The 27510-nt window shown below is 42.5% G+C and overlaps 2 protein-coding genes across 4 annotated transcripts; one reads left to right on the top strand and one right to left on the bottom strand.

Moving 5' to 3' along the window:
• Positions 1-425: 425 nt before the first annotated feature.
• UTS2B (urotensin 2B) lies at positions 426-9084 on the top strand (the record flags this gene model as incomplete). Of its 2 annotated transcripts, none has more annotated exons than XM_082055459.1 (5): positions 426-549; positions 2817-2918; positions 5851-5888; positions 7243-7336; positions 9059-9084. In XM_082055459.1, the coding sequence occupies 5 exons, from the start codon at positions 426-428 to the stop codon at positions 9082-9084; spliced, it is 384 nt and encodes a 127-aa protein (XP_081911585.1). The 2 variants fall into 2 exon arrangements, with proteins under 2 accessions (XP_081911585.1, XP_081911584.1); XM_082055458.1 differs by having other exon boundaries at positions 426-579.
• Positions 9085-13595: 4511 nt separating this feature from the next.
• Positions 13596-27307, bottom strand: OSTN (osteocrin). 2 transcript variants are annotated; one of them, XM_082056579.1, is made up of 5 exons: positions 27152-27307; positions 20000-20098; positions 16975-17192; positions 14271-14350; positions 13596-13949 (listed from the first exon to the last, which is right to left on the bottom strand). In XM_082056579.1, the coding sequence occupies exons 2-5, from the start codon at positions 20096-20098 to the stop codon at positions 13927-13929; spliced, it is 420 nt and encodes a 139-aa protein (XP_081912705.1). In that variant the 5' UTR covers positions 27152-27307; the 3' UTR covers positions 13596-13926. The 2 variants fall into 2 exon arrangements, with proteins under 2 accessions (XP_081912705.1, XP_081912706.1); XM_082056580.1 differs by having other exon boundaries at positions 14254-14350; positions 27152-27306.
• Between the last annotated feature and the right edge of the window lie 203 nt (positions 27308-27510).

Raw genomic sequence — 27510 nt, 5'->3', positions numbered from 1 at the left:
ACCTGATTCTGTCCAAACTGGTGACATACGGTAACTTGTACATTAGACAAATCTTCTTTGCTGATGTAGGAGTCCTCATGTATGAATTCCATTAAAGCAGCAGCCCTGAAAAAAGTATTTTTATGTATGTACCTATAGAATGTACATTGACATGCATGGACAGTACATGCCTGTGGGAACATCAGAATTCATTAGATCAGTCTGATATGAAATATATTGAACAGGTTCCATCTGACGTCTGTTACTGGGTTGTTCTGTCCACTCCCAAAGGAGTGAATCATATTGACAGGTTGAATTATATCTCGAGATATTTTTCTCCCCTCCTCCAAAGGCCATTTGCAATCACAGCACATCCACTCCCTCTTAAAAGTGAGCTCATCTGGCTCTGGGTTGCATTGAAGTCCTCCACCGTGCCTGAAGGAAGAATGCTTTTTGGTGGTAGGAACCTGGAGAAGATGTGGTCTGTCCAGCTGTCCCTTGGAGTGCTAACCATCTTGACCATGACTGTGTATGTCCCATCTACACATGGAGAGCCTTTTCTACTACAAGGTAAGCTGGAATACAGACTACAAGACACAGGTAGGTGGATATCTTTTTGCTTTGCTTTGCTACTTGTCATGGCCATGCAACACTTGGTGATCCATGAAAAAAAAAAAGAAAAGAACCTTGAGCTATACTAAACAATCAATTAACATGGGTGTTACCTAAAGACTTGCTCATATTAGCATAAGCTAAAGCTGTTTGTCTGTTCTGCAGCTGGTTGTATGACACATTCTGATAATCAGTAAAAATACCAGATCTGGTGAAATCTGGTAAGGGTGGCTCTTTTTCTCCCAAAAGAAAATTTCCAAGGAAAAACATTAAAATATCAGAGAGTAGCAATTCCAGCATGCACCATATGAGATTTGACAGCTCATAAATGTCAGTAGTAGGGTGCTGCCGAACTTTTTCTTCCACAAAACTTCTTTTTATATGTTCTTCTCCTATAATTTAAATTAATCTTAGCTTGAACTTATTTTGCAAGGAAATGTCAATCATTAATCTTCTTTCTTAAAGAGACTTGGCAGTAGGAAAGAAAAAGCTAAATATAGGCTTGAAAATAACATTGCTTTTCATATTATTTTTCTTCTTATATCACCTATTTATTTTTGTAATGACAACCAAAACATTCCTGAGGCCACTTTATCTAAATACTGCTTCTGTTTAGTTTTTACTAGAGTGTTTATAGGTTTTTTTTTTCTGTAACAAATCCCCCAAATGACTAAAAGTAGCTATTTTAAAATCATAACTGTCTGTCAGATTGAGGAACGAGGTTTATAGCACTCCACGCTAACTGCAAGTTTTACACAGCGTGTAGCTCTGCTAAGTCCCTCGGGTTTATTTCTATTATAGAGATGACAATCAGGACCAGCAGCTTCAGCCACAGCGGGAAGCAGGGTTGAGTCTCTCCAAGTACTTAGAGCATCGTTTTGGCCAGGGCTTCTTTGCTTCTGCAGATATATGTGAATTTGGCTAATGGAGCTGATTCCCACATACCGTTGAGCATCCTTGAGGCTCATCTGGTACAATGTTTTGTCTCCTGTGTATCAAAAATAATTATGTTCATCCCATCACAGCTATGTAGGGTTGATGGCTATACAAGATCATTTTCTCCTTTCTAACTTTCTTGAGCAGATGTCCTAAAGATACTGGAAGAAGAGAAAATAAGCCTTTCTGCATAATTTCTTCACATTTTCTGTGGATTCTGTAGGCATCTTCTAGGGCTTATTAGGGTCTGAGTTTGGGGCAGGGATGTTTGGACCAAAGATTTTGGAGAATGGCCATTCTCCCTGTAAAGTTTGGCTCCCATTCTATCATTCTCAAAAATAAATGCAACATTCGAGTTTCAGATGATCCTGGAAATGTGTTCAGCAGAGCTGGGAGGGTCTCAGAGCCTTCAGGGCTCTGATAAGTCCCAGCCCATGTGTCCATTGGTTTCTGCTGAAGCTTCAGCCTTCACAACCATTCATTTGAGGTCATAGCCACAACCACTAAAGCAAAACCACTGAGAAAGTTCCCTAAAGGGGCCTCATAGAGAGGCACAACTGCTTTAGGACAGCAGCTTGGGGAGGTTTTTCCTGGAAAAAAAAAAATTCTGTGTGGTTTACAGCTACTCTAAGAGGCTTTCTCAGGGATAAAGAGGCTCTGCTTTAAACTCCTCCACACTTTGGCTCTGTTCAGGAAGAATCCTCTAATACCACTGACAATCAGATAGAGCAGCCCCAAGGCTGAATGAGCACAAGAATAGGCTGTGGGGCTGCAAGACTTTTCATTGATGGTACCCACACATCAGCCCTCAGGAGCAGCAAGTTCCCACCTCTCTCGGCCCTGGGAACATGGATGGGGTGGGGTGTGGAGGGAAGAACCTGCGATTTCGAGAAGAGAGGGTCTCGTGCGTTGCTGTCTGGGTTTGCAGAGGTACCTGATACATCTACCTTGCAGGTGGATGCAAGGTTGGGACTGTCTAAATCAAGGTGGTGTTTCCAGATCCCTGCAACCAGCCATGCTGATGAGGCTGCAGTGAGACCGGCCAGCAGCCGGAGCTGGCAGGGAAGGCTCCTCCATCCTGCACCCTTTCACTGAGCAGCCATCACTGTCTGCACATTTTATCTGGTGCTTATACATCTTCCTCTTCCCTGAGCTCCTTTCACTCTGACAAAGTGCTGACAAGGAGACATTTTCCTTCTACTTCTTAATTTTTGTTTTAACATTGGGGGCTGGACGGTCCATCCTTTTTGTCATTAGAAATCAAGAGAGTTGTGTTTTATGTGCTACAGAGAACCGAGTGCTTCCAGAGAGAGGAGACACAAATCATGAGGACACCCTGCTGACTCTGCTGCTTAATAAGAAGCTTGCATGGCGGAGACCAGAAAATATCGGTAAGTGAAGGGGATGGGCAATCTCAGCTTCTTGAATCTGTGTTTGCACAGGAACCTGCTCCTCATGTTCCTTGGAAATACCGACTGCTCAGAAAGTGGAAGTAGCCGGTATGGTGCTTACACATGATTAGTGCCAGGTGTCCTGCATCAAGGGGCTCCTGGACCTGCTTTTGCAATGTGACATAAAGCTGCTCAAACCCATGCACCCTAGATCCTCACTTAACACTCAGCTGCCAAGGGAGTATGTATGTGTACATAACTGATAAGAAGAAGAGATGCTGCTGAGTCCCTGTGCCCCTACTATCCCTGAGATGTTGCGTGGGCACAGGCCAGCCTTGGGAGTCACCTCTCCACCCATACCCCATACAGTCCCACAGGCTTTTCAGATACAGCTCAGTGTCTTTCTGGCACGCTAAAAACAGCAGCATATTGTGAGCACAAAGGGCAGTGGGGTGGCATCGAGTTTTTGCAGAGAGCACAAGGCTGAGATTCCTTGGGGTCAGGTGTAGGTTGGGACAACAGAACTGGGAGCTCCTGAGCCCCTGATGTGGCTGTAAGAGGGTGAGACAACAGGCTTTTCCCACACAGCAGAGAGGCCAAAAACAGGCATCTGTGAACAGGCACCAAATTTATAGCCACCCACATGTTGCAACAGCCTCTAAACTCAGACCTGCTGAAGAGAAACTTCGGCTTTCCATGACACTACACACAGGGATCACAAGCTGTATGGATTACAGGGGTCAGCTATTCCCACGGCCATCGCAGGGGAGGGTTTGAGCCATGAGTGGTGGTCTTGGAGCAGGAAGCTGCTTTTCCCTGTGAAAACAGCCAAGAACAGGGCCCAGCAACAATGTTGTCATGAAACTCCATTTGTCAAAATCACTCAGTGCTCTTCCCCAGCCACTTGTTAATGCAGTGAGGCAGTGGCTAAACAATCCTGAGACAAATAAATAAACACAAATAAATCAAGTCCTTATTCTAACAAAGGCATTCTTCCTGCAAAGGGGATGTATTCAAGAAATAACATATTTATGATTGGTTTATGGATTATTGCACTTATTCCTCCTAGAGGAAAGGCTGCATTTTATGCCAGACAATTGAATATAATGAATCTCTGAGCAGAGCACAGACAGAGGATTTACAGCAGGCAGTTTCTCAAGGCTTCATCCATAAATTAACTTCCTCCCCCCTGCTTGAGATAATCTGTTCCAAATTTCGACCGTTGTTCATTTTCTATTCATAGCAGTCATTGGCCAAGCCTACGGTTTGCAGAAAGTCAAGCCAAAATAGGCACTTGAAACTATGAAAGAAGTAAAAATGTGAATAGTAATAATAATAATCTCTTAAGTGGCACTTTTCACTTGTAGATATGCAAGTCTGGCTGCCTCTACCTTATAGATATGTAAAGACCTGCTTAAGAGGAATCTGTCTGAGGTCATTGCAGGCAGTGCCAGGAACAGATCCCCGGTCTCCTGACTCCCAGCACATCCCCATCCCAGATTGTCTCTCAAACTGAGCCCTGATGCAATGGATTTGCTTAGAAACTGCTGCTTTTTCTGTTGGATGAATATCTGTCAGAAAATATTCAGGATTTTTCAACCAAATTGTTTCCTGCTCAAAGAAGAAACTGAGAAGGCAGTCGGCTCTTTCTTGGCACACTGCTGCTCAGCTTCAAACGTTAAAAAAAAAAAAAAAAAGAGAAAAGAGAAAAAGTCCAAGTCTGGCGATGTGTCTGTGAGCTGAAGTCTTATCTGAAATCAGAGGGAATTATGTCTTAAATCCCCTTGGAGATGCAGACCAACGCCTGCTGCCACATTAGCAGCAGACAAAGGAGACAGCTCCAGGGCTGTTTTTTGGCTTGCTTGTGGGGCTCAGCAGAGACATTCCTTAGCTCTTTCCTGGCTCTTCTGCTTTTTTTTAGTGCACTTTTCTCAAGCTGTCCTTTAAAACCAGCTGATCACTTTGCATGTCCCTTCCAGGAGAACTGCCCTAGTCCAGATACTCAGTTTTGACTGAGCTCGTCTTGTCATGGTGCTTTCCTTTGTTTCACCTATTTTTTTTTTTTTAAATCAACTGTTTTTACATCAGTTTGAGTCTGAAATAAGGCACCTGAGTCCTCAAGAGAAGTGAGATTGAAATCTCTCATCTCTTCCTGCAGCTTTTCCTGTTGCTACTTCCCTTCCCAGTTCAGCTGGATGTTTTAGGTCTTGTTCATAGGCATCTAACTCTCCCCATCGCCTGGATGGGGTATCTCAGGGCAGATAATTTGCCTGTCTGTATAGTTAATTGACTAGTACAGTACTGCTCAGCCTTGAGATCTCTAAGTCTGATCTATGAAGCTGGTCCCCAGGTCCCAGTGCTCCCCCAACATTTAGAAGAGCAAAACCCATGCACTCACTGTTGTTACTTTTCCTGTTGCTCCACTCTTCCAGCCCTGATGTTTGCTGAATTATAAGTAACATAAGTTTTGCTAGGCTAAATCTATGTCTTCTGACTTCTGCCCACATGGGTGATGTGAGAATAAACAAGTCTTAAAGGAGGCAATAGGAGTTCATATGAAAGGACAGTGACAGAAAAGCCAGCATTAGAGAACTGCTGTTATCGGGATGAAAATTAAACAACAGCAAAGAGGTTCACTTGAGCTGGTATCACACAGCATGTGACCTTGTTGGGCCAATTCCCCTAGAGCCTGGTGAATGATAAAGAAGCCTCCCTCATAATGGAGAATTAGGATAAAGTCCCATAGAATTCAACAGAGAAAGTCAGCTTTCCTGTCACTGTTCCTGCTAGCATGGAGTTCCTGCTAACAGGAACTAAATGATAACTAGGTCTTTTCTTGTCAACCACTGAAGAGAGTAAATAAAGAAACTGATCTGGATTTGAGCTTTGGGAAGCAATTCAAGTACTGATGTTTCTCTCTCCTTTCTTGCAGACTGGGAGCTGGCAAAAAAATTTGAAGAGCTTGAGCAGGTGAGAGGAGCAAATGCACAGACACATATATGCACATTGCTGCATGAATAGCTAAACAACTGTGCATACTGTCTTTATACCCTATTCTTCCATCTTTGTATCCTGATACTCTACATTCTGCTGCTATAATGTAAGCATATATTGCACAAAGAGAAAAGCAGAACCCGGGCTAAATAGCTGCACAAGCTGGAAAAGACAGAGAGCAAGGTTACAGACTAGTGCAATAAAAGCAGAGGCAGCTCTTGCCTCTGCCACCAGTGAAAGGTCAGCAAAGGCCAGGCCAGGAAAAAAAATAAGCACCAAAGGAAATCTCCATGGAAGAAAAAGGAGAGAGAACAGGAGGTCATGCTGCCTTCCTAGGCACTGTGTCAGCTAGCTGTATTAGAAAACAGGTTGAAGTTAGAGGGGTAGTCACTACACACCTCATCCAGAATGATTTACTGTTTACTAGTAAGGGAGGCTCTACCCAGGGACAGAGCCCTTCTGTGCTGAGCAGTGTGTGCACACACCGATAGAAAGAGGAATCCCCATCCTGCACCCAGTGCCCAGGAACAGGGAAAGGTGTCCAGCAACCTGACATGGCCCCTGCTGTGCGCAAACCCCTGCAGGCAGTGGAAGCCCTTCTTCCCATTTCTCAGGCTAGGTCCAGCTGTTTGCGTGGATCCTGGAGGTCCTGCCAAGTTCCACCTGGCACTTTTCACTTCAGACTGAAAAACCACAGTGCAACATGCCAGACAGGAGCATGCCAGGTCCAACCCTAGCCTCTCACTCCAGTGCTGAGCAACATTAAGCTCTGGCTTCCTGGGAGCAACACTGCCAGAGCAGAAGTCTAGATGATGACCATAGATGTTCCCAGTCTACCAGAAAAGAGTAGCTACAGATGGAGAAGAAATACTGTGGACTTTCTACATTATAATAAACGGAAGTTAGCAACAGCTGTGGGGGAAGAGAGCAGAGAGACAGCCCAGAGCAATGCAGAAGCAATGCTCACTGCTGCAGTGGGTAGATGGCCCGGAGACCTCCTGCCCCAGCACTGACTTGGCACTTAGTCATGCAATATCCTTCTACACAGCCTCCTCTCCACTGGGGTTAGCACCCTGGGGTGAGGGGGAAGAGCAGAGGGTGCTTACACTGCTGCCATGAAACAAGCAGCTTAACAGAGGAGAACTTGAGGAGATGTGAGTGCTCCAAAGGCAAATCCTCCTGGAATGGTCCTGCTCCAGGAGGATTGCCAGCTATGTTGCCAGCCAGGCTGTCTGTACCTCCTGCCTCTGAGCTGCCATGTGCTTGCCAGTACACTGCAAAGCTCCTCATGATGGGGCAACTGTTTACTGCTGTGTTTGTTTTGAAACAGCTGGAGAAGTTGAAGGATCAGCTCTCAACTGAGGAAGGGTCAGAGGTCGCCTATGCCCTGGAAAGTCTCTCAGCAACCCAGCCCAAAAAACGCGGTAGGTATTGGGTTAAAGCCGTGCAGCCATCCTGTCCAACTCTCATCTCCCAGGCTTCCTTTGTGCAACAAAGACAGTGACAGTAAACATGCCCCAAATATGCTGAAAAACAGGTTGGCAGTGTTTCTAGTAGTCCTGACTCTCTTTTTTTAGTGGCTGGCTGGTTTAGCAGCTTCTGAGAAGGACTGTGTGTCCAACACTGTCTGCTGTCAGGGCAGATACCCCAGGTCTGCACACCTAGGACCTCAATGGAGGCAGTCAGTGTTGCACCCTCTTTTCAGAGAGGAACATGGGGTTATGTGAGCAATGAGTGCCTGTCCTGGAGGGGTGACCTCTGTATGAACACGTCTCTGCAGCGCACCCCTCACTTTGCTCTGGGCACAAAGCTATTGCTGAAGGCATAATGAGGCATGTGAACCTCATGCATTCCCTCCTGCCAAGGTCAGTGCCTGCCTACAGAGAAAAAAGGAGCATTTGTCTGTGCTGTTGAAAAGCAGCTATAAAGGATGTGGAAATCAACCAAGAATGCAGGGAGCTAAGATCCAGTAGGTCCCCAAGCTTTGTCCAGTCTGTATCCATTGACTCAGGAGCATATTGCTCCAGTGCTCCTGCAAGGCTGACCCTGGCAAGCACATGGGCAATGCCATTCACCCTGGCCTTCAGTAGATTCCTCCACAAAGCAGTGGCAGCTGTAAACCAGAAGTCACTGATGACAAATCTGGCCTAAAACCAAGAGAGCTAGTTCTGCCCTTACCCCACATGCTCTGGGCGTGTGCAAGCTGACAACCTGCCAGACAGCCTGAAGAAAATCCCTTTGTGCAAGGCTTGCTTAAGTGCTCAGGTGATCCTTAGACAATCTGCGATTTATAAGCAACCCTGGAGGCTGTAATTAATTTGGTTAATCTAATTCATGCCCCCACCAGTCTGGAAAGTTCAAATGTAGATAAAACTGCTTCCCCCTGCCAGGTTTAAATCAGATTCTGCCAGAAATTAAAGCAGAGAATCTTGCTTTCATCTAAAGTCCTTCCAGTCTGCGAGGAACTCATGTCTCAGCATGAGCACTGCGGATTCAATAGAAGCTTTCTCCTAAGATCCTGCTTTCAAAAACTAGGTAGAAACCTATTTTCATACTTGACAATAGGATACCCACACAGGATTCAAAGAACAGGGCATACTGGTGAAACAGCTATTTTTTCCAACACCAAAATGCACATCCTTCCCTTATCCTTATTGGAAGATCCCTAAGCAATTAATGTTATTTGGAGGACAGTTAACAGCAGTGATAGAGTGTCTGGGTTTAAAAAAAAATTGTAAGGACCAGATCCAGTCTCTCCAAGTGAGGATCTTGCTCTTCTAGTCACCCACAAGTGAAAAACCCTGCACACACCTCTGAGGCAGCAAAACTGCTGGCCACTAAACAGTAAAGATTCCTGATATTGCTGAAGTAGAGTAAAAGGAAAACTAAACACTTATAAATCAAGCATCCTGGAAAAAACTTTTAGATCCCTTATTTACATTATAAGCAGCTAAAAGAAACACCTGCTAAAAGTGTTATGTTAAGTCAAAGCTGGTTATTGAGATATGACTGGAAGCCACAATGTTGGCTTCACACCCCAAGTCTCTGAAGACATAGGGCTTTTGAAACCCACTCCAGGGCTAGAGTGGGAGGCTGGAAAAAAGTCCCTTGGATGCTAACATCCTCCTCTTGTATCCCTTTCTCAGCTTGCTTTTGGAAATACTGCATCTGAAGGCTTGCCAGAACTGGAGGATGAAGATGAGCCCTTTCCCAAACTACCTTGCTGGGTATTGATGTGTTAAGAGTTTGTTCTGTTCTCTCATCGTGCTGCTAGCTCACATGCCATCCTCCATGACCGCACCACAGCCACGTCTAACAGGGACCATGACAGGACCTGGTAGCCCACTACCGCTATCCCCTGTGCCTTCCTTCCAGGTTTAACCTACCATGACCTGTTATTTGGAAGATGCTTCCCAACTTGCCTTGCTGTCCTGTGTGCCATTCAGCCTGCTGCCACTGTACACTCTTCCCCTTTCTCACCATCCTCAAAGACACCAAGCACTAAATCAACTCCCCTCAGCTTGGGCCTCTGCCCACATCTACAGACGTTGCTCATGGTGGTGTCTGAGTTTCCCATCGCCTCCTACAAGCAGGTCTGTGATGACCAAACACTCGCTGTTGGGACAGGAGGGCAGACTGGGTGTAATGTGAAGGGCTCAGGGATGTCTGCCTCAGCTTGCTGAGCCAGAGCTGTTCCTCCTCGTGTCCCATCAGTGTACACAGTAGGTTTGGGGGAGGGCAAGCATGGAAGTCTGGATCCTTTGGATATCATTCCAATAAAGATTTTCTGTTGCACAGAAGCACATGCTGTTTTCTTTCTCACCTCTTGCAGAGGTCCAAGGGGCAGGACATTTCCCGTGATGTAGGCTTCTGTTACCTTAATGGTTCATGTGAAGTCTACAAGAGAAAAAAAGCTCCCATTAAACAGCTACCTGTGGCAACACAGCCCTGTTTTAATGTGCCTGAGGAAGAGGCTCTTCCTTTTAACCCCAACCGGGAATGAGAGTTGGGTCTTCCTTGTGGATGTGTGTGGGCTGCTATCCTCATATGACTGGACCAGACCCACTGATTTCTGCCTACTCACCACAAAGAGATGTTTTGAGAAGAGATTTGTGGCTTATCTGGCTGCTCAGTGCAGATGCTAGCTGGCTTTTTCTACTGCAAAATTACGTCTGCACCTGTCCAAAACGAAGAGATCACAGTCCCTCAGTGGTTCCTATGCATATTCATCTTAAGTCACATTATCTACATTTATTAATATGTGCAAAAACAATGGACCATGCTCCCAAAGGTGTAAATTCAGAATAAATCTTAAAGCCACTGATGTTAACTTTCAGGTTTCCAGTGGTGTAAAGGAGAGCAGAATCTGGTAGCCACTGTGACTGCGTGGACTGTTTCTGGCTAGAATTAAAGTCTCTCCAGCCCTGTCAAGCCACGTTATTTAACTGTAGCTTGCATACTACATATTCTTCCAAACTTTACCTCTCCCAAAGCTGTAATTAGCATGTTATATTCATTGCCTTGGGCTCTGGCAAGATATGCACACTTACCACAGCAGTACCTTGTGTGTATTTCATTAATGGGATATCTATTCATCTTATTACAGGCCAAAGCATCTATGGAATAAAACCAGCTTGATTATATCAGTGAGGTCTAATAACATGCAAAATACAGTTTACCGTTAGTATTAATTTTTTGTTATTGCCTTAGTAGTGATTCAGACCACATTTAATATTTTCTATTGTTTTTCTGCAAGTGAAAAGGTATGTGGGAACATACTTTCACATACCCTCTCAACATCACCAAATCCAAGAAAAATTCTAGCCTATTGCCCAGAGTCTCTCTTTCTTTGAGAGCTGGGTGCTCTAGCTGAAAGGCAAATGTATTACAAGAGCTGCCCTGAGTGCCCCAAGCTAGTCTTGCGCTCAGATGCTTTCAGCTCGCAGGAAATCCCAGTGCAATGAAAGGCTGGAGCAGCGGGCTCCATCTGTTACCTGTGAGCTGTAGCCGTGCTTTCCCCACCCGGTGTGACAACTCATCAGCAAGTCACCAAAAGGAATACAGGGACTGTGACTATTTAACAGCTTGCTGTCATTCTAGACACAGGAATTCCCTGGAGTGCAATGCACCACGCTGCTAGCAGTGATTTTTAGGCCACGTGGTGTGCTACATCCTATCTGCTAAACATGCAGAACAGAAACTCTCCTCTTACTCAGGTGTCACCTCCACATCATGGCTGCTCACACCTTGCCCATTCTTGGGCAATCACTCTTGCTGAACTTAATGATCCACAGGCAATAATTAAAGGGCTTTCCGTTAGACATTCTAAGATAGCAGATTTATTTATTAGCATAAAATCCTCACAGGCATCTGAATGGATTTGCAAATAGGAAGCACGGGGCAAATCTAGCATGCAACGGATGCTGTAGTAAATCTCCATTTCACATTTGTTGACCTCCATGCTATGCATGCTGACTGAGGCTATCCAATAGTGCCTATGAAAACATATTGTGGTGTTCAGCCCGTCAGACATCATCATATTTTAAACAGTACCTGTCAATTTATGGATTTGAAAGAGTGCTTTTTGAGCCACAGGAGGACTGAATGTGCTCTGTGGTGGATGGGGCAGAGGAACAGAAAGGCTGCTGCATTCTCCAAAGTAACCCACACAGTGAGGTGTGAGCTAAGAGCAGGACTAAGGCTTCCATCTCCCTGTTCCAAGCAACGTGACCACAGACACCTCTGTCCTGCTTTGCTTTCACATAACCCTCCAAATGGAGGACATTCCTGCACGCAACTACAGGCTTTAAAACCCTTCTTTATCTGGAAGCTCAGGCAAATACCTGCCAACTGTTAAATACTTTTCTGATCCAGCAGCGCCTTTTTGAAGTCACTGTGTTAGCACGGGATTCCTCTGATCAGAGTCTCCCAAAATATGCTATGCAATGACTGTCCATGCAGCATTTGACAGACAGCTGTATGACCAGTCAGGTGTGTATCACTTCCATAATTTGCCCATGCCACATATGTACGGCTGCCTTGCAAGCAGATTATCTGCAGACTGTCTGGATGAGCTCAGTGAAATAAGATCATTGTTTACAAAGCCACAGAGCAGGCTCAGGATGGGTGGTGGCAGTGCACAGCAGAGGACAGGGTCTGGGCTTGTCCAGGACTGAGTTTGCAAATTTGCTCTTAGACAAGAAATCTTGTCTCGAGTCAGCCAGTCTACATGCACCCCCTGAATGCAGCTCTCAGAGCCCTCAGGTGCAAGTTTAGAAGCAGAAAAGGAGGAGTGGGATGAGGGGGTAAGCAGGGAACAAAAACCCAAGATGACCACACATGGAGTTCCTATGGCTTTTGAGAGATTGGTCTGGAAAGCATCTGCAGTGCTTCACTTCACACACAAGCACTGACAGCTCACCCACCACAGGAGTAATGATCACTTAGCAGAGAGGGCTCTGCTTGATGGGAAAGATGGGGCCACCTCTTGATGTGATTCACCAGTTTGTGCAGCTGCTCTCAGCAGCATTGGCCTATACTGGAGATGTCAAGAAAAGCAAACTTTCTTGCAAACTTTCTGTGGCTGGGTCAGCCCTTGTCTCAGGGTATGGCTGTCAGCAAGAAGGAAAATTGGAAAGGCCCCTGCATGGCTGAGCACTGCCCCCCTCAGACATGGACTGGATGATACCTGTGCTTCTCAGTGGGAGCCTATCTCCCACAATGGACTGAACTGGGGCAATTGCCCCAATATCCCAATCCTTGAAACAGCTTTAACTTCAAAGACTAATTGACTTCTGTTTCCTTCCCTGTAGCTGACTGTATTTTTCCTCAGTTTTCTAAGTGATGGCAAAGTGCTTTGTGGCCCCACATAAGATCAGGAAATTAACATTTAATTCGTATCTCCGGCCTTACTCTCTGCCTAACACAGGGTGTATTGGGCAAGAATTTTTTTTTTCTTAGTCCTGCACAATCCCTTTCTCAATGGATCTTCTTTGGCAATTCTGAGGATGATTTATACCCAAGAATAACAATCCAAATAATTTAGCTGACATGGACCAAAGTCCAAGAAGGAGCATGCGAGGTTTAGAAAATGTCAGCTAAGAATCCGAGCATTGAGATGTCAGCAAACAGCTCTTTTCAACTATATTTTATAACCTGGAAAAAAGTGAAAAGCATGAAACAGGATTTAAGATAACCTGTTTTACCCTGGAATGGAGCAAGAGGACATGTTTACATTTTACCAGAGTGAGAAATTCTTGAACTTTTAGAGTTGGATGCCTGATTTTGCTCATCAAGAGGCTAAAATAAGGCATATTATACAGATGGCCTAGGAAGCAGATGACTTCATATTTGGATGCCATCCTATGTTATGCAGAGGAAGGAGTGAAATGTGTTCATCAGCTTAAGGAGGAAACTAGAAGTCTCACCACATTTCAGGATCTGCCATATGAAAAAAAAAACAACAACATGGTGCAGAGATACGAGAAAGACTACTAAAAACATCAGGACAAATACTAAGATATTGTCGTAGTTCTTAATCAGACTAACTCCTGGTGAAGTCAGTTGGCATCTTCTCCCAAACAGCAGTTCAAATAAATTCTAGGTTTGTCCCATAACTGTTAAATCCTCCCTTCATCTACCAAACAAACACCCTCTTCAAAGAAATGTGCAAAGCAAACTGACTGCTTTTCATAGACTGCTGTTGGCATCTCTGGAAGTTTTATTTTCAATCCAAAAAAATCTAACAGTCCTCTGCAAGTTTAAGAAATAAATGCCATGCAATTAAACTATATACATATGTTCCATTCCCTCCTCTGAGTGACACTGTGCATGACTGTGACAGCATTCTGACCCGATAAACTAAATTTGTTATTATTTGGAAAAACAATGTTTCTAAAACACAATGTGAAATAGATTTTGCAGGAGGTCAATTCCTTGAGTGTTGAATCATTAGTCAATGACAAGACACGCTGTGACGCAGTTTCTCTAATTCTGTAATGTTCCCAAGACAGCATCAGTCATTCAGAACAGAAGCACCTGTAGGAAGAAAAGCAGTAAAGATTAGATTTTCCTATGTCAGCAGTGCAAAGCGTGGACAAACACACTGCCAGGTGATCTACAGGAGGTGGAAAATGTTAGAAATACTCATTTTCTTGTAGGGGAGTACAAAGTTCTGATTTAGGGCATTCAAGCTAAACTGACAATCACAATCCACGTTATAAGAAGCCATAATTCCCCAAGCGGCCCTTTCTAAGCCTACTGGCGTGACTTGAGTACCTCCATACAACTGAGAGTAGAGGGGTTCTCTGAGCCTGCCCACCCCCGGCGGGCTTTGGCTTACTTGCAGGAACCGCTAACCCTTGGTGTTGCCGAGGCGGCTCACTCCAATCCGGTCGAGAGGAACTCCAAACCGTCTCTTAGGCAGCTCAACCACTTTCCTGCGTGGGAGAAAAAGAGCAAAGAAGGAGGGAAAGAATCGTGGAAAGACATCATAGGAATAATAAAAGTTACTACATCTGTGATTCCTCCATTCATCCAACTAACAACGTTATTGTTGAGGCAGAACAGCTGTGCAGGAGCAGCCAGAGATGTGAGTGTTTAAAAATAAGATGCTTCACTTGTCTTACAAAAGAACAGACAAAAGTTGCACCTGTTTTACATAATGGCTGACGTCGATCCACTATCCCTGCTTTTATTTGGTAGCAAATAAGTAATTCTTAGGTTAACTGCTATTCATAAAAGAAAGGAGACTCTCTGTCCCTTCCTCAAACACCTACATATTTAGCACTGTTGCATGAAGCTGCAGGGAAAGAAAGCCAAGGGCAACACTCTTTCCTCCCCGGGCATAGGCACAAGCTGGTGGGAGGCAAGTCTTGGGCTGCTGGAGTTGTACTGAGCCTGACTTGATAAAAAGGGGAATTAATTTCCCAGACTGGATTACGGAGGGGGTTCTGCATTGTTAGTTGTAACACCATCATCCTCTGTAGTTAAAAAAAGAGGGAAATCATAACCTCACATCCACAGGAGCAGGAGTCAGGCAGAGCAGCTTCCCCTCTTGCGGCCATCCCGAGCCACAACAGCACGGTCACTGCTCCCTCCCCAGCCACTTCCACCTTCCAAACCAGACTGTGCCTATTCCAGCACTTACTAGGGACAAAGTGATGTTGCCTATTTAAAATAGACTTTTTTAAGACTCCCAGAGCCTCTTTCTCTCTGTTTGTCTATGGATCTACCTCTTCTGAAGACTCATGTCTTCTTGCATGCTCTTTCCTTGCCTTATAAACTGATACTGATGAGCAAGATCAGGATCTGGGTCCCCCTCTAACAGGTGGGTACCACAACAATGTGTTAAGCAGATTTATATTTCAACTGTAATTTCCCAAAAGTTTCTGTTGTGTTGCCAGGCACTGCACTCACTGTATTATTTCAGGTGGCTGAAGCTGTTTAACAGCTTTCACACTTCAAAGGTCATTATCTGGCCTCTAAAGCTAACCCTTTCAGCCGGTACAGGAACGGGCTGTCATCCTTTGTGTACAGGACAGTGACAGGGTGCTCAGTCCTCACCTTTATTCCTCTAAGTGCAGCAGACTCTGCTCATTTCCACCTAAACACCCAGCCTTTCTGCTGTTTGGTAGCACTCATCTGCCCTATGGTCCATATAGTATCTGACTATCAATGCGGCAATCAAGAGAGCTGAGATGGCTCTAATAAATGAGTCCATCCTAAATCCAAAAGCTAATCAGCTCCCCCAAAGTGATAAAGTCAACACAAAACTGAAAACTATGCTGATGATGCTGGTAAAGGAGGAATTTTGTGCAGTATATCATTCATTTGGAAAAGCTCATTATTCAGAGACAAGCTGTTAGAAAACTTGGACAATTTTCACCACAATTTCCCTTTTTCATGTGGTTTCTCTTTTTTTTTTTTTTCTTCTTCCCCCCACCCCTCCGCCCTTGTATTGCACATAGAATGAAAGCAAGATTTCCACCTAAAGGGTAAGAGGCAAATTGGGAATACCATATACTTCTACAAAAAAAGGCACTGCAGCTTCAAAAATAACCTTGTATTTCTTCCCCTGAAAAGGGAAAACATGCAAAAAGGCAAACAAAGAATGGGCTGATCTCTTGAGGAGATATACAGAACAGAATAGTTTTACAGGTTTTAAGAATTTCGTCTTTAATCACTTTTGGCTGCAGTCAAAAAGTCCTAGTAGCAGACTGAGTGGATAAATGGAAAAACAAGAAAATATTGCAAAACTCTGTTTGAAAAAAAAAAATACTTGTAATGTTGACTAGTTCTTGTGAATACTTTCCACTTCCAGATTAAGCTTTAAGCATGTTATTAAATACTTTGTGGCATTGGGGATTCCATCCAAAAGAAGACAGTTACCAGAAAAAGGGAACAAGACAGTTAAGCTTTTCAGATATAGCAAACAGCCCCTTGAGCTTTGCCCCAAACTCCCTGGCTCTCCCCAGCCATATCAAGCGTCATTGCTTAGCCCTGTTTTAAACATGCTTATCTTCAAATGCATACTGTGAAGGTATTGCTGTACTGCTGTATTGATTAAACCCTGGTTTATCATAAGTTGACTGAGTTCTTGAAGCCCATTCTATTAACTGTCTGCCCATTTACATGGTATGTTCTTCATCTTCCAGACATTCACAGCACCATACCTTCTCTTCACCCGAGGAGCAACTAGCCCTGCTCCTCTGCTTTTGAACCTCAGGCATATTTTTGCTTTAAATAATCTCATGCTAAAAAGGCAGTTTTAAACTGCATGTTGCTTCACAACAGTGGAAAGAAATGTGCTAAAATGCATATGGTTGAATGATCTTTGTTAGCTGCATGGCACTGTGGAGGTGAATGAACTAGTGCAGCATCACAGCTGAAGGATTACACACCATGCAACCGGGATGGTTTCTATACAGATTCTGGTGCACTGATCAGAGGCACCTCACAACAGTAAACCTGCTGGTGGCTAAAGCTAACCCGTCTGTATCCAGAACACCTACCAACAGCCTTCTTCTAACTTTATCCCTGGTAGAAGCATCTAAGAATTTACCTCTTTTTGCTTTTAGCATCCACGGAGCTCGAAGAAATCCTGTCGATCGGGGAACCAAAGCCTGGGAAACTTCTTTTCTTCTTGGTCTCAGTCACTTCATTCTCCAGAGACACCAGCTCATCAAGGAGGAACAGTTTGGCTGCCAGGTTGGTGGCTGAATTCTCTTCAGTGGCAGTGGGATGTGCTCCCATGCCCAAAGCAGCAGAAGGCTCCAAAGGCTGCAAGAGAAAGGGAGACATTCACTTGCTGCTCAAGTTCCAGAAAAACAAAAAAAACCCCATTTGAACCAGTGTCAGAGCAGCAGTCCTACAAATACATGAGCACTAGGATACTAAACCTGGGCCAATGTTTTAAAACAAAGTTATTTCTGTGAAACACGGCCACTTTCCACTCAGAGAAGTTTGCCATAAAAGGTTGAGATTTCTTTTTTAATAGGATTGAACTTGCCTTCACTATTATTGCAAGAATTATAAAAATGTATTACTTCACAAAGCCTGTTTTTTGTAGGTCAGCCCGCTATCCGTATCTTAGCAGTGTGATTAGCATCACTTATAGCATGAGCTGAGTAATTTCATCCTGTTATAAAAAGCGACCACCATTACCAGACTCTAATATCCAATCTGCTATTTTTCAGCAAAACAATTTTCATTTTTTTTTAATGCATGCTAATAAATAGTAATGAAACCGTACACAGATTTTTTCATCTAAAGCTGACAAATTAGTTGTTGTGCAAAAACTATCCCCAAATAAACTTGCTCAGCACTGACATTCAAAGAATGTATGCAGTAGCACTATGTGGGGAGCAGGAAAGAACAGTGTTGACTCAACATAGAATTTTGAACCTTAGTTATGACATTAGGCTTAGTACCTTTTCAAAACTAAACTCTACTTCGCTATCCAGAATACCTGAAAATATTGGAGCCTATCAAGAGAGAAATGAAACAAATCAAAGTGAAATATTTGCTTTGCAAATAGCAGAAAAAAACTAGGGCAGCAGCTGTTCTATGAAAGCTCAAAGGTGCCAAGCTCAAATCATTTTCTCTTTGGATGAAACGTTTGACTTCTTGTTCCTCTTGTTCTTCACAGAATTAGATCAGAATTTCTAACCATAACATTTATTATATGCATTGAAGCAGGTTTTCCTCTATCTTCAGAAGCATCCATCTTCATACACAGTGGGCTTAGTACAAATGTAAAGGAAGCCATCATATGGATGATGTAATATGCTGGTATCTGCTGCGGTCCGCACCATAGTTGTGGTGGCGACATTTCCCACTACCAATAGATGGCCTAACCAATGATGGAGAGTATGGAACTGTGATCTTTTTACAAGGAGGAGCACATGACCACAATAATAACACAAATGATGTAGCACTGTTAATGCTTTTATAAAGGATTTTTTTTTAACTTTATTTTTTATGAGCCTCAAGTGCACTGAGGCTCATAAAAAGCCTCAGTGAGGCTGAGGATCTGTTCCTTTTCAGTGTTGTAAAACTTCCATAAAAGTTTGCAACAAAATTACACCTTTAAAAAAATGAACTCTCCCCTCTGGTTAGTAGGGATAAATGTCTACAATAATGTTTGAAACTGGAAGATAAAAAATAGCCTCTGCTCTTGAGTACTTTGTACAGCCCTGCTTATTTTGTCTTAAAATTGATATAATTGAATTACAAAAAGTAAAGAGACATCTAAAATGATAATCAGAAGTAGACAACAGTTTTTCTATGGTGAACCACTGAAAAAAGCACAACTTCTCAGATACGCAAGGGGATGAGTGTGGGGACAGTGATACAGTGGATGGCTTATAAACTTATGGACAGCAAAGAGGTGAATAAAGACTGGTAACTTTTTCCTCAAGAAAAAGAGCTCTCCAGTCCATCCAGTGAAGTCACCAGATGGTGGATTTAAAATAAAAATAAGGAGCTTTTTAACCATCGCGCAGAGATGGGGTAGAATGCATTGCCAGAGGACACAGCAGATACCAAAGTTTTAAACTCTTTCACAGACAAATTAAAACTCATCAGCCTGGTGCAACACACGTCTCTGGATCAGGAAGTCACTGAAGGTGTCCTGTTCTTCTGTTCTTTTCACAAAAATCTATCATTGATAGAGACAGAATACCAGGTCTCTGTGTCATCAGAACAGCAGCTGCTGCAGCACTGATGTGGGGAGTATTTTCCCAAAGCCCTGTTTTCTACAACAAATATTATTTTGTGTAATCAGGGCATGCTTGCTTCAAGACAGAGAACAAGGTGAAGGACGCATCAGTATTCTTCAGTATGCATCAAACTTCTCAGCTGATCTTAAAAACCTGTGCAAAGACCCTACAGCCTAACAGTGCTACTTTGATTAAACTTTTAGATCCTTGATTTTTTTACAGCATGAAACCGTTACATAAATACCTTTCCTGCCAAGTCTGTTTCATGTCAAGATGACATAAAAAAAAGAGACCGCACTGAAAGTATTTTCAGGTGCAACTTCTGCATATTGCACTGGATGAAATGTGAGACAATTCTCCCATTTCATCCTCTACTTTCCTTCACAAGCTTAGGCAAGTTACTTTGCTCCTTCAGTCTCCTGGACTCTTCTGTGTCCTTTAATTTCTAACTTTTGTGCAGGTGGTCTTCTCTCATGGATCTCCTTTTGGCTTCTGAAAGCTGTAGACTTTCATGCTGTTATTTGTATTTAAGAAGAAGAGTGAAACCTTCCCTTCAGTGTTAGAAGAGTTTACTCCCTGCACGTCACTGAACAATGTTTTAACGCACAGAAAATCCCATGGTGTTTCAGGAGAGGTTGCATAAATCTGGGTGAGACTTTCTTCTGTCTGTTCTTCCAGAGCCATGCAACTTGCATCCCTCTTTTTGCTGGGGAAGTTGTCCTGCTCCTCCTTTGTCCTTGGAGAATCAATATCAATCATTCACCTTCCAACACTGTTTGGATACTGTGGTGTCTCCCACATTCTGTGGACAAGAACAACCCAAGGAAGAGCTGGGTTATGTGACACGCACCAGAAACATTCACCTACCTCTGGAGCTGCTTCTGCAAGGAGCACTGAGCTAGAGTGCCACTGCAGCAGGGTAATCACAAGGGCCAAATGCACCACAACAAGCTGGAACTGCAGCATCTGTAAAGGAGAACAATCTGTTAATGGCTTCACAGCTGCATTCCTAGAGGAAACTCACTCCAAAGGTTTTTAAGAAGTGAAAGCAAAAGAAGATTCTGTTCCCATGGCTGTTAATATGTTTTCTCTTACAAAGTGACTGCATAAAATCCAGCAACCAGACAGTGCCACCTGCGTGCCCCTCCACCTTTGGGTGCAGAATCAGCTTTCTCTCCTCTCTGCTCCTTCGCAGCCCTGTAAATCTTGTAATTCCTTTCTGCACAATGGGCCAGTACTTGCAGTGGCGGGAGTAATGAATGCAAATGTGTTAAAACCAGATGAACCAGACACTCACTTGTAAGCAGGGAGACTTTGGCTCATAGTCACACAGGTTGACCCTGACCTCTCCACATACTGGATAGGTGCCTACAGCTGCTAACAGAAATCACATACCTCCCCAGCAGCATTTTGAAAGCAAGGATGCATTTCACTGGTTCTTAGCATGAGTTAACGGTAGCTACAAATTACAAGATCTTATTGGGATCCTTCAATAAAGCAATCTAGCTCCCAGAATAAAGTTATCCAGCTCCCACACCTGGGAAAAGCTTAGAAGGGAACACATTGCTCAGACTGCTGGTGTTCTGACCATGAGCCACAGCTGCAGAGCCTTTAAGTAATGCAGGGAGGGTCAAGCATTGGGAGGCTCAGGACTGGGAAGCTGCTTGCTGCAGGAGTTTCTTTAGCCATTTCTTAGGCTGCATTGTTTAAGCCCTTGTTTGGATTTAGCTCTTAAAACCTGATGTGCCTCCAACTCACCCAGGTGGGAATATTTCATCTGATGTTAATAAGAACTAGGCTGGGGCCTCTAGTGCCAAAGGTATCTGCTAATTTGCTGATTACTCTGTCTCCAGGTCCTGCCCCAGAGTATAATTCAAGCCTGATTCTGCCATGCTTTGCTGACTCTCCACTTGGCAAAAGCAGAAATAGAAAGGATGTCTAAATACATTTCTGTGATATATGATAGTTGTTTTATCCTCTGCATAGAAAATTTGCCACTAGATCAGGCAGAAGACACATGGTAAAAATCATTTAACTTTGTACTTTTTCCCACACTACAAAAAAGAGAAGCCACAAAAGTGTTTGGGGTCCAATTTTAGAAAGTAAAGATAGAGCATTTGTACCACTGTTTTGTGAAATTATTTCTTTCTTTGTCTTTTCAATATATTTTGTGTGTGCTTCTGTTACCTGGTTACTCCATTATATATCCTTTTTTTTTTCATACTGCCCCTGAGGGATCAGTAGTGAGGAAGAAATCTGCCAGTTAATCCATAGGGGTGAAGCAGACTGAGTTCATTGGAATCAAAGGACAAAGACAAAGCAAGAAGCCAGGTGGTACTGCTGTCTCTCAGTCCAATGACAACAACCATTAAAGTCAGACAAGGGCCTATCTTGGGGTGTTTAAAGCTGCAGCCCTCTACAATGTATATTTTTATATGTGGGTGTGCACTGAAATTTGAAGTAGTAGTCTACTACCTTCACAGGTAACCACATCCTTGTTATTTGGATAGAGAGACATAAAAATAAATGGCAAGGTTAAAAACACATGTTTATTATGGTTTAAGGTCTGTTCTGGTATTCATTCAACCCAAAGACCGAAGAGCTAAAAAAAGCAACTGGTACACTAATCAAAATAAACATTAAGGCACCTGCAACACAAAAGACACTTGATTAACTGGTCAGAAGTTGATGCCAGTGAAATTAGAAGCAGAGGAAATTGTAAGGACTTAAAGCTTGGCTCTAGTTCCCATTGAAATGAGTAGCTAAGAAGCAATGTCACTGGTCTAAAAGGGAGAAAAACTAAGTCCAGCAAGATCTTGTTGTGCCAGTTTTCATACAGTGTTGTGACCAAGGTGAAAGATGCAGGTTTGTTCTAGAAGAGCAGTTTAGCTCTAGAAAAGCATTTGCAAAACCAAGGGTGCAATGAGGATTATGTAAACATAATTAAAATCCCACTGTCTTCTGCCAGCCTGGGACTTAGCTTTCCACCTTCAGCCATGTCATAGAATCTTATCTGTTAAAAGCAGCTGTTGCTTTTTTTCCCTTGAGCTCATCTGTTGCAATTGGGTGAGCAGAGCCCTCCTGCCAAAAGGGCCTTTCCCAGCCGTGCATGGGTTATTTCTTCACCTCACTCATATTTCACCTTGACCCATTCCAAGAGAGGCCTAAAGTGAAGCTGGACAGTATTTGTTACTGAAGGGGAACAATCAAAGCTCTGACAACCACATGGACCTTTGCAAGATGCACACCCACTGGTACTGAATTTGCATCCTCCTTCTGGAAAACTCTTTACCACCGATTTCACAGAGGTAGGTCAAGGGACTGGGGTATAATTCCATGTATTTCATATCTCAGGGGCTGGTCTAATCTGACATAAAATATAGTTTACCCTTCACTAAGTATAATCACAAGTCTGAAATTCAGACATATTTACGTGTTTTAGTGATATTTTAGCTTCAAATGTGTCAGGACTAAAATTCCTCATATAATTAGGTATCTTTGTTGCAGCTCCAATTAAAATAAAATTAAAGATAAAAAAGAGAACATTATTCTACCTTATCAAAGCAAGATAAACATTCAAAACTTTTTCTTAGGAATCAGTGCAGAGCTATTTTCCAAGAAAAGATCACAAAAAAGCAAAATTCTTTACCAAACAGAAACTGTTAAGTCTCTGACATTAAACCAAAGGACTTAAAAGATGTTTTTCTTTCAAAGAAAAAAAACAAAAAACAAAATGACATCCTGAAGATAAGTGGGCTGAACAAACCCCAGACGGCATGCAATTCATCACCAAGCTCCAAACCCATTGCCTGTCAAAAACAGTAACAGCTGTCATTGTTCTTATCCATTTGAACTATCATATTTCACATTGCTGCGGAGATTACTCCACAAGTATAAATCACAAGAGCTTTATTTTTCTTGCTGGCCTGTTAGTAAGAGAACTGAGGCAAGACATCATGCCTTGCACTGTAATATTTCACTGCGGCTGCCACTATGTATTGATGACTCTGCTGCTTGTTGTAACCCCAACAGGGGACATGATGGAGCTCACCTGCAAGTGACAGCTTTGCTCTTCCAATGAGGATGTTGTTGTCAAACCCAGAACCCAGTGAGGTTTTGTACTGGATGCTCCCAAGCTGACCTGATGCAGAGCCAAGGCATGACTGTCCCACAGGAACTGGGAGGCTCCGGGCAGTGCCCATTGGGACTCCAGTCCTATATGAGCACCGGGATGGAGCTGGCAAGCCTCCATCACCTGCTAGCCACAAGCACCTCTCACAGCATGCAGATTACAGCTGGGGGAAGTCATGGCTGTGCCTGCAAGCCAGTTACTGATGTATTTTGTTGCTGCTTCAGTGCCACAAAATAGAAAATTAACTGCTGCTGCCTATCTTAGTCAAATGTACCACTGGCTCCTAACTTTGGCCTCATTAGCTTTGGATTGGATACCTGATGGGAATCTACCTTATGGTCAATCAAATTATGATGGATGAGTCTCTTACAAAGGGAACAACTCATAAATAACTTGTGTGAAGCTCTGAGAATAACTCTGTTCCCGACAAAACAAATTTGCCCTACTTTTGTAAGTTGTAGGATGGATCATCTGAGCATATTCATTGCCACAAAGCCAAATACATGCCCATACCAGCAATGCTAGTGATTTGAGAAACTCCTAAGGGACTGTATATATCTCAAGTGTAATCTCCTAGCCATGTAAATATCAAAGAAAAGGGAGAAAAAATCAAAACAAATCCCACCCTCAGGAAAAAAAAAAAAAGCAGAGTCCAAAAATAGGTTAGAGTGTTGTTTTTGTTCTCATCCCACAGATGAGATACAGAGCACTTCTTACATACTGATTTCTAAAAAGATACTGAAGCAAGACACTGAAGCATGAGACTTTGTGGCAAAATGAAGTGTAAGCCGTCAGTACCAGGCACTTTACACTACTAAGAACGTAGGTTTAGATCTTTAAGCAATGCCACACATTTTATGAGACATACAGTGCAGACACTGTCAACTTCTACAATGTAGATTTCCCTCTATTTTCAGTTTCCCAACTATGTAGATAAATAGACACAGGTAGGTTTTATCTGATGTAACCAGAGAGAATTTAAAATTCATGAACTTGAGCAAGAGATGTGAGAGTAGTGATTTTGAGATAATGCCTAGGTATTTCTGTGTCACAGATTAAACATTTTGTCTGACATTATTTCAACGCCAAAGATGTTCCACTTTCTGAAAACAAAGTTCCTTAAAGGTTTCTCAAGAAGGCACTTCAGCTTGATTGGTTATTGCTTTTCAAAGACTTCATTTTAATAATTGCTTTCACTATAACAACATGATTTCCAGTGTAAAGAAATGTTTTCATATCACCGTGATCGTTATCTTTGCCTCTATCTATTGTTAATGCTGACTCAGCTCTTGACAGCTGCAGTTTTGTTTGTCGCAGATGTGGCCAGAGGATGCTCAAGTATACAACTGTTTGTACCATCTGTGCTCAGATAGACCAGATTCAGCAATGGCTTAGTCCCTGCAGGGCTTGACTAGACTCTGCATCAACCCATGGAAAGCACAACGTTTGTGAGAGCAACACACAATCACACGGCTCATATGGAGAAAGGCTGAAAATGTGGCACTCTAGTTCCCATCCTCAGTAGAGAAACTACGAAATTAACCCAGCCCTACTGGGGTACATTTGCTTAACAGACACAAGCAGAGAAGTTGGACATCTTGCAAAACTGGCTAAACAATGTGCAATAAATCCATTTTTAGCAACAAATTTTAGAAATTAAAAACCCCAAACTCACATCAACACCGTAAATGTAGGAGACCATGAATCACAGAATTGGAGGAGGAGAATCACACAATGAATGAGGAGACACAAAGATAAGTGATAAAACCCACCTAGAATCCTAGGAAGTATCAAATAAGAAGAATGATATGCAGTGTAAGAAAATATCTCTTAATGGAAAGATTCTATTTCACCTTTCTTAAATAAGATAATTGAGTGAGCTGCAGTATTCCTGGTATGCACAATGTAAAACAAAACATCAGACTATTCTTATTGCCAACACACTCTCAACCCTACACTATTTATATGTGTACTGACCGAACATGCCAACTTTTCTTAACATTTCTAACAACTTTACATTCAACTTTCCTCCTTCATCTTTAGCATGAGCAGTAAAAGCTATTCATTGTTAGAGTGCCATCTTCAGCATTTAAAGTAAAAATAAGAAACCTTCCTGTCAATAAAAATGAAGAAATACATTGTGCTTTTCTATATTAGAAAAATCATCTCCACAGCATTGGAGTGATAAATGGAAGTTCTTCATACAAGAGTATCTTATCAGAATATGTTACTAATATAAAAACATAGATCTTTTAAAGTCTAGTAAAAGTATTCTTCAAGATATGCCTTCAAGATAAGCTCTTAAGAGACAAGAATGGCACTGGAATTACTTAATGAGAATCAAACACATGCTGATTTGCTGGATAAACACTTAAAGGTTCTGGTCAAGGATATTACTTGAAGAAGAAAAGTCTTGGTGAAGATGCATTGCAAATGGAAATTAGAGAGCAATCTGTTTCTCAGGGTTGACTGAGAAGAAAAGGAAAGCTGCAATCACTTGCAATCTTGTCAGGGTCAATCTAGAGAGCTCTGACAACTGTTACATGGTTCAAATATTTTACTTTGCTGTTTAAGAAGCCCAGAGACGTACATTTGTTATTCGTTCAAAGAGTGGAAATGAAGCTGTAATCTGCTGAACTCACTGTTGTCGGTATTATAAATATAGAACTCCTGCTCCAGTCAGATATATTTTGCATTTTCCCCATCATTTACACCATAGATTAGCCTTTTTTTTTTTCCCTGTTGTTCCTCATGATATTCAAAGTATTATACAAGAAAAGTAGGCTGAGCTGCCTTTTCAATACAGGTGAGCAGAGACATATAAATGTAATAGTTTGTCCCAGACTTCCTAAGTGAATCAGTGGGCAGGGGCACAAAACTTCCCCACAACTCCTCAGCTTTCAGCTCTGCACTCCCCATGAGAGGATGGTCATTCCAAATTGAAAAGCCATGTAAAGAAAGCTGAAGGCAATAAGTGCTTGTGCTTCAAAAATTAGTGGATTCTGAACTTCACTATAGCCTCTGGACATCTAAACCAAAGGTTGTTCACATGTACTTACTTGTACAACTCCAGTCCGGGAGGCAAAAAAAGCAGTGAAATAGTTTTGAACTCAGAACGGAGAAATTACAATGACTATCACTGAATCAGAGTCTGTCTTCATTTATAGTGGTACAAAGCTGAAGAAGTCAGATCACTGGATAATGATAATTGCTCTGTTAGTGTAGGAATGTTTTTGCAGGCTTATTCTATTATTGCAGGAATATGGCAGAATCTGGATCCACATTTATCTATTATGGGATATAATAAAACCTTTTTGCAGATCCATAAATTAAAGAATTTCCTTAAATAATTTATTTTCTGTTTTACAATATATTACATGCAGCAAACTTGTCTACCACAGATGACATTTAGTAATGCAAAGTAACTATTCTGTCATAGCTTTTCAGCTTATTTTAAGCAGCAATATACATTTCATAATAACATACAGTTGAAAATCCATAACAACATAAACAGGCAGCAAAGCACTGAAAAAGCATGAAAGTAACTAGTCACCGTTGTAAAATGCATCACACATCTTGTTTAAATATTGGCTGGTTAACTGAAGGAAATAAGTTTCTACTGAATATTATTAGTTCACTTTTAGTACCAAAAATTCTAGGTGATAAGCATACTAAGTGATAAGCATCTTAATTTGAATCTCAGACTGGAAAAAGAAGCTGTTCTTTTCCCATCAGACATGGGCATGTGTATACCTTGTGCATGCCTGTTAACACAAAAAGATTGAAAAACAAATTAAAAGAAAGCACAGAAGGGAAGAAAGCTTCTGTAAACAAAGCAGAAGACACAGAAAACATCCCCAGCCCATGTCTGTCCTCACTCATCTTACCTTGTATTGAATATAAGCAATTCCAACCTTAATGGTCCTGCTATGTTCTTCCCCCTAACTTATCCCTAATGTTCAGCTTTCTTTCAGAGTTTTTATACTCTCTGCTGTAGGCTACAAACTCCAATCCCTGCCTTTGCTTTCTCTTACATCATTTCTAAAGTTTTTCCACTGATCCTTGCCCTAAACCTTTCTCTGTCTCGCACTCTTACACACATTCTTGCCTCACTTCTGTTATATTTATTGCTGTGATCAAAATGATTAGGTTATAATTAAAGGTCTAGGGTTTTTGTTGTTGAGTTGGTTTTTCTTTCAGAGAATCAGCCAGCCAGCCGTAGGAGTGGAAAGATTTTCAGCAGCAT

Source organism: Streptopelia decaocto, assembly GCF_964273445.1.
Source record: "Streptopelia decaocto genome assembly, chromosome: 6".
Taxonomy (NCBI): domain Eukaryota; kingdom Metazoa; phylum Chordata; class Aves; order Columbiformes; family Columbidae; genus Streptopelia; species Streptopelia decaocto.
Note: the sequence above shows the minus strand (reverse complement) of the source record. Positions and strands in the feature narration are given on the sequence as shown.

What these genes read in the sequence shown, in the direction of transcription:
- OSTN (XM_082056579.1), bottom strand. Translation starts at nt 20,098, where the DNA reads ATGCTGCAGTTCCAGCTTGTTGTGGTGCATTTGGCCCTTGTGATTACC. An exon ending in TTGCAGAAGCAGCTCCAGAG is followed by an intron (nt 17,193 to 19,999) that starts GTAGGTGAATGT and finishes TTTCTCTTGCAG; the next exon opens with CCTTTGGAGCCTTCTGCTGC. An exon ending in CCGCCTCGGCAACACCAAGG is followed by an intron (nt 13,950 to 14,270) that starts GTTAGCGGTTCC and finishes TTCTTCCTACAG; the next exon opens with GTGCTTCTGTTCTGAATGAC.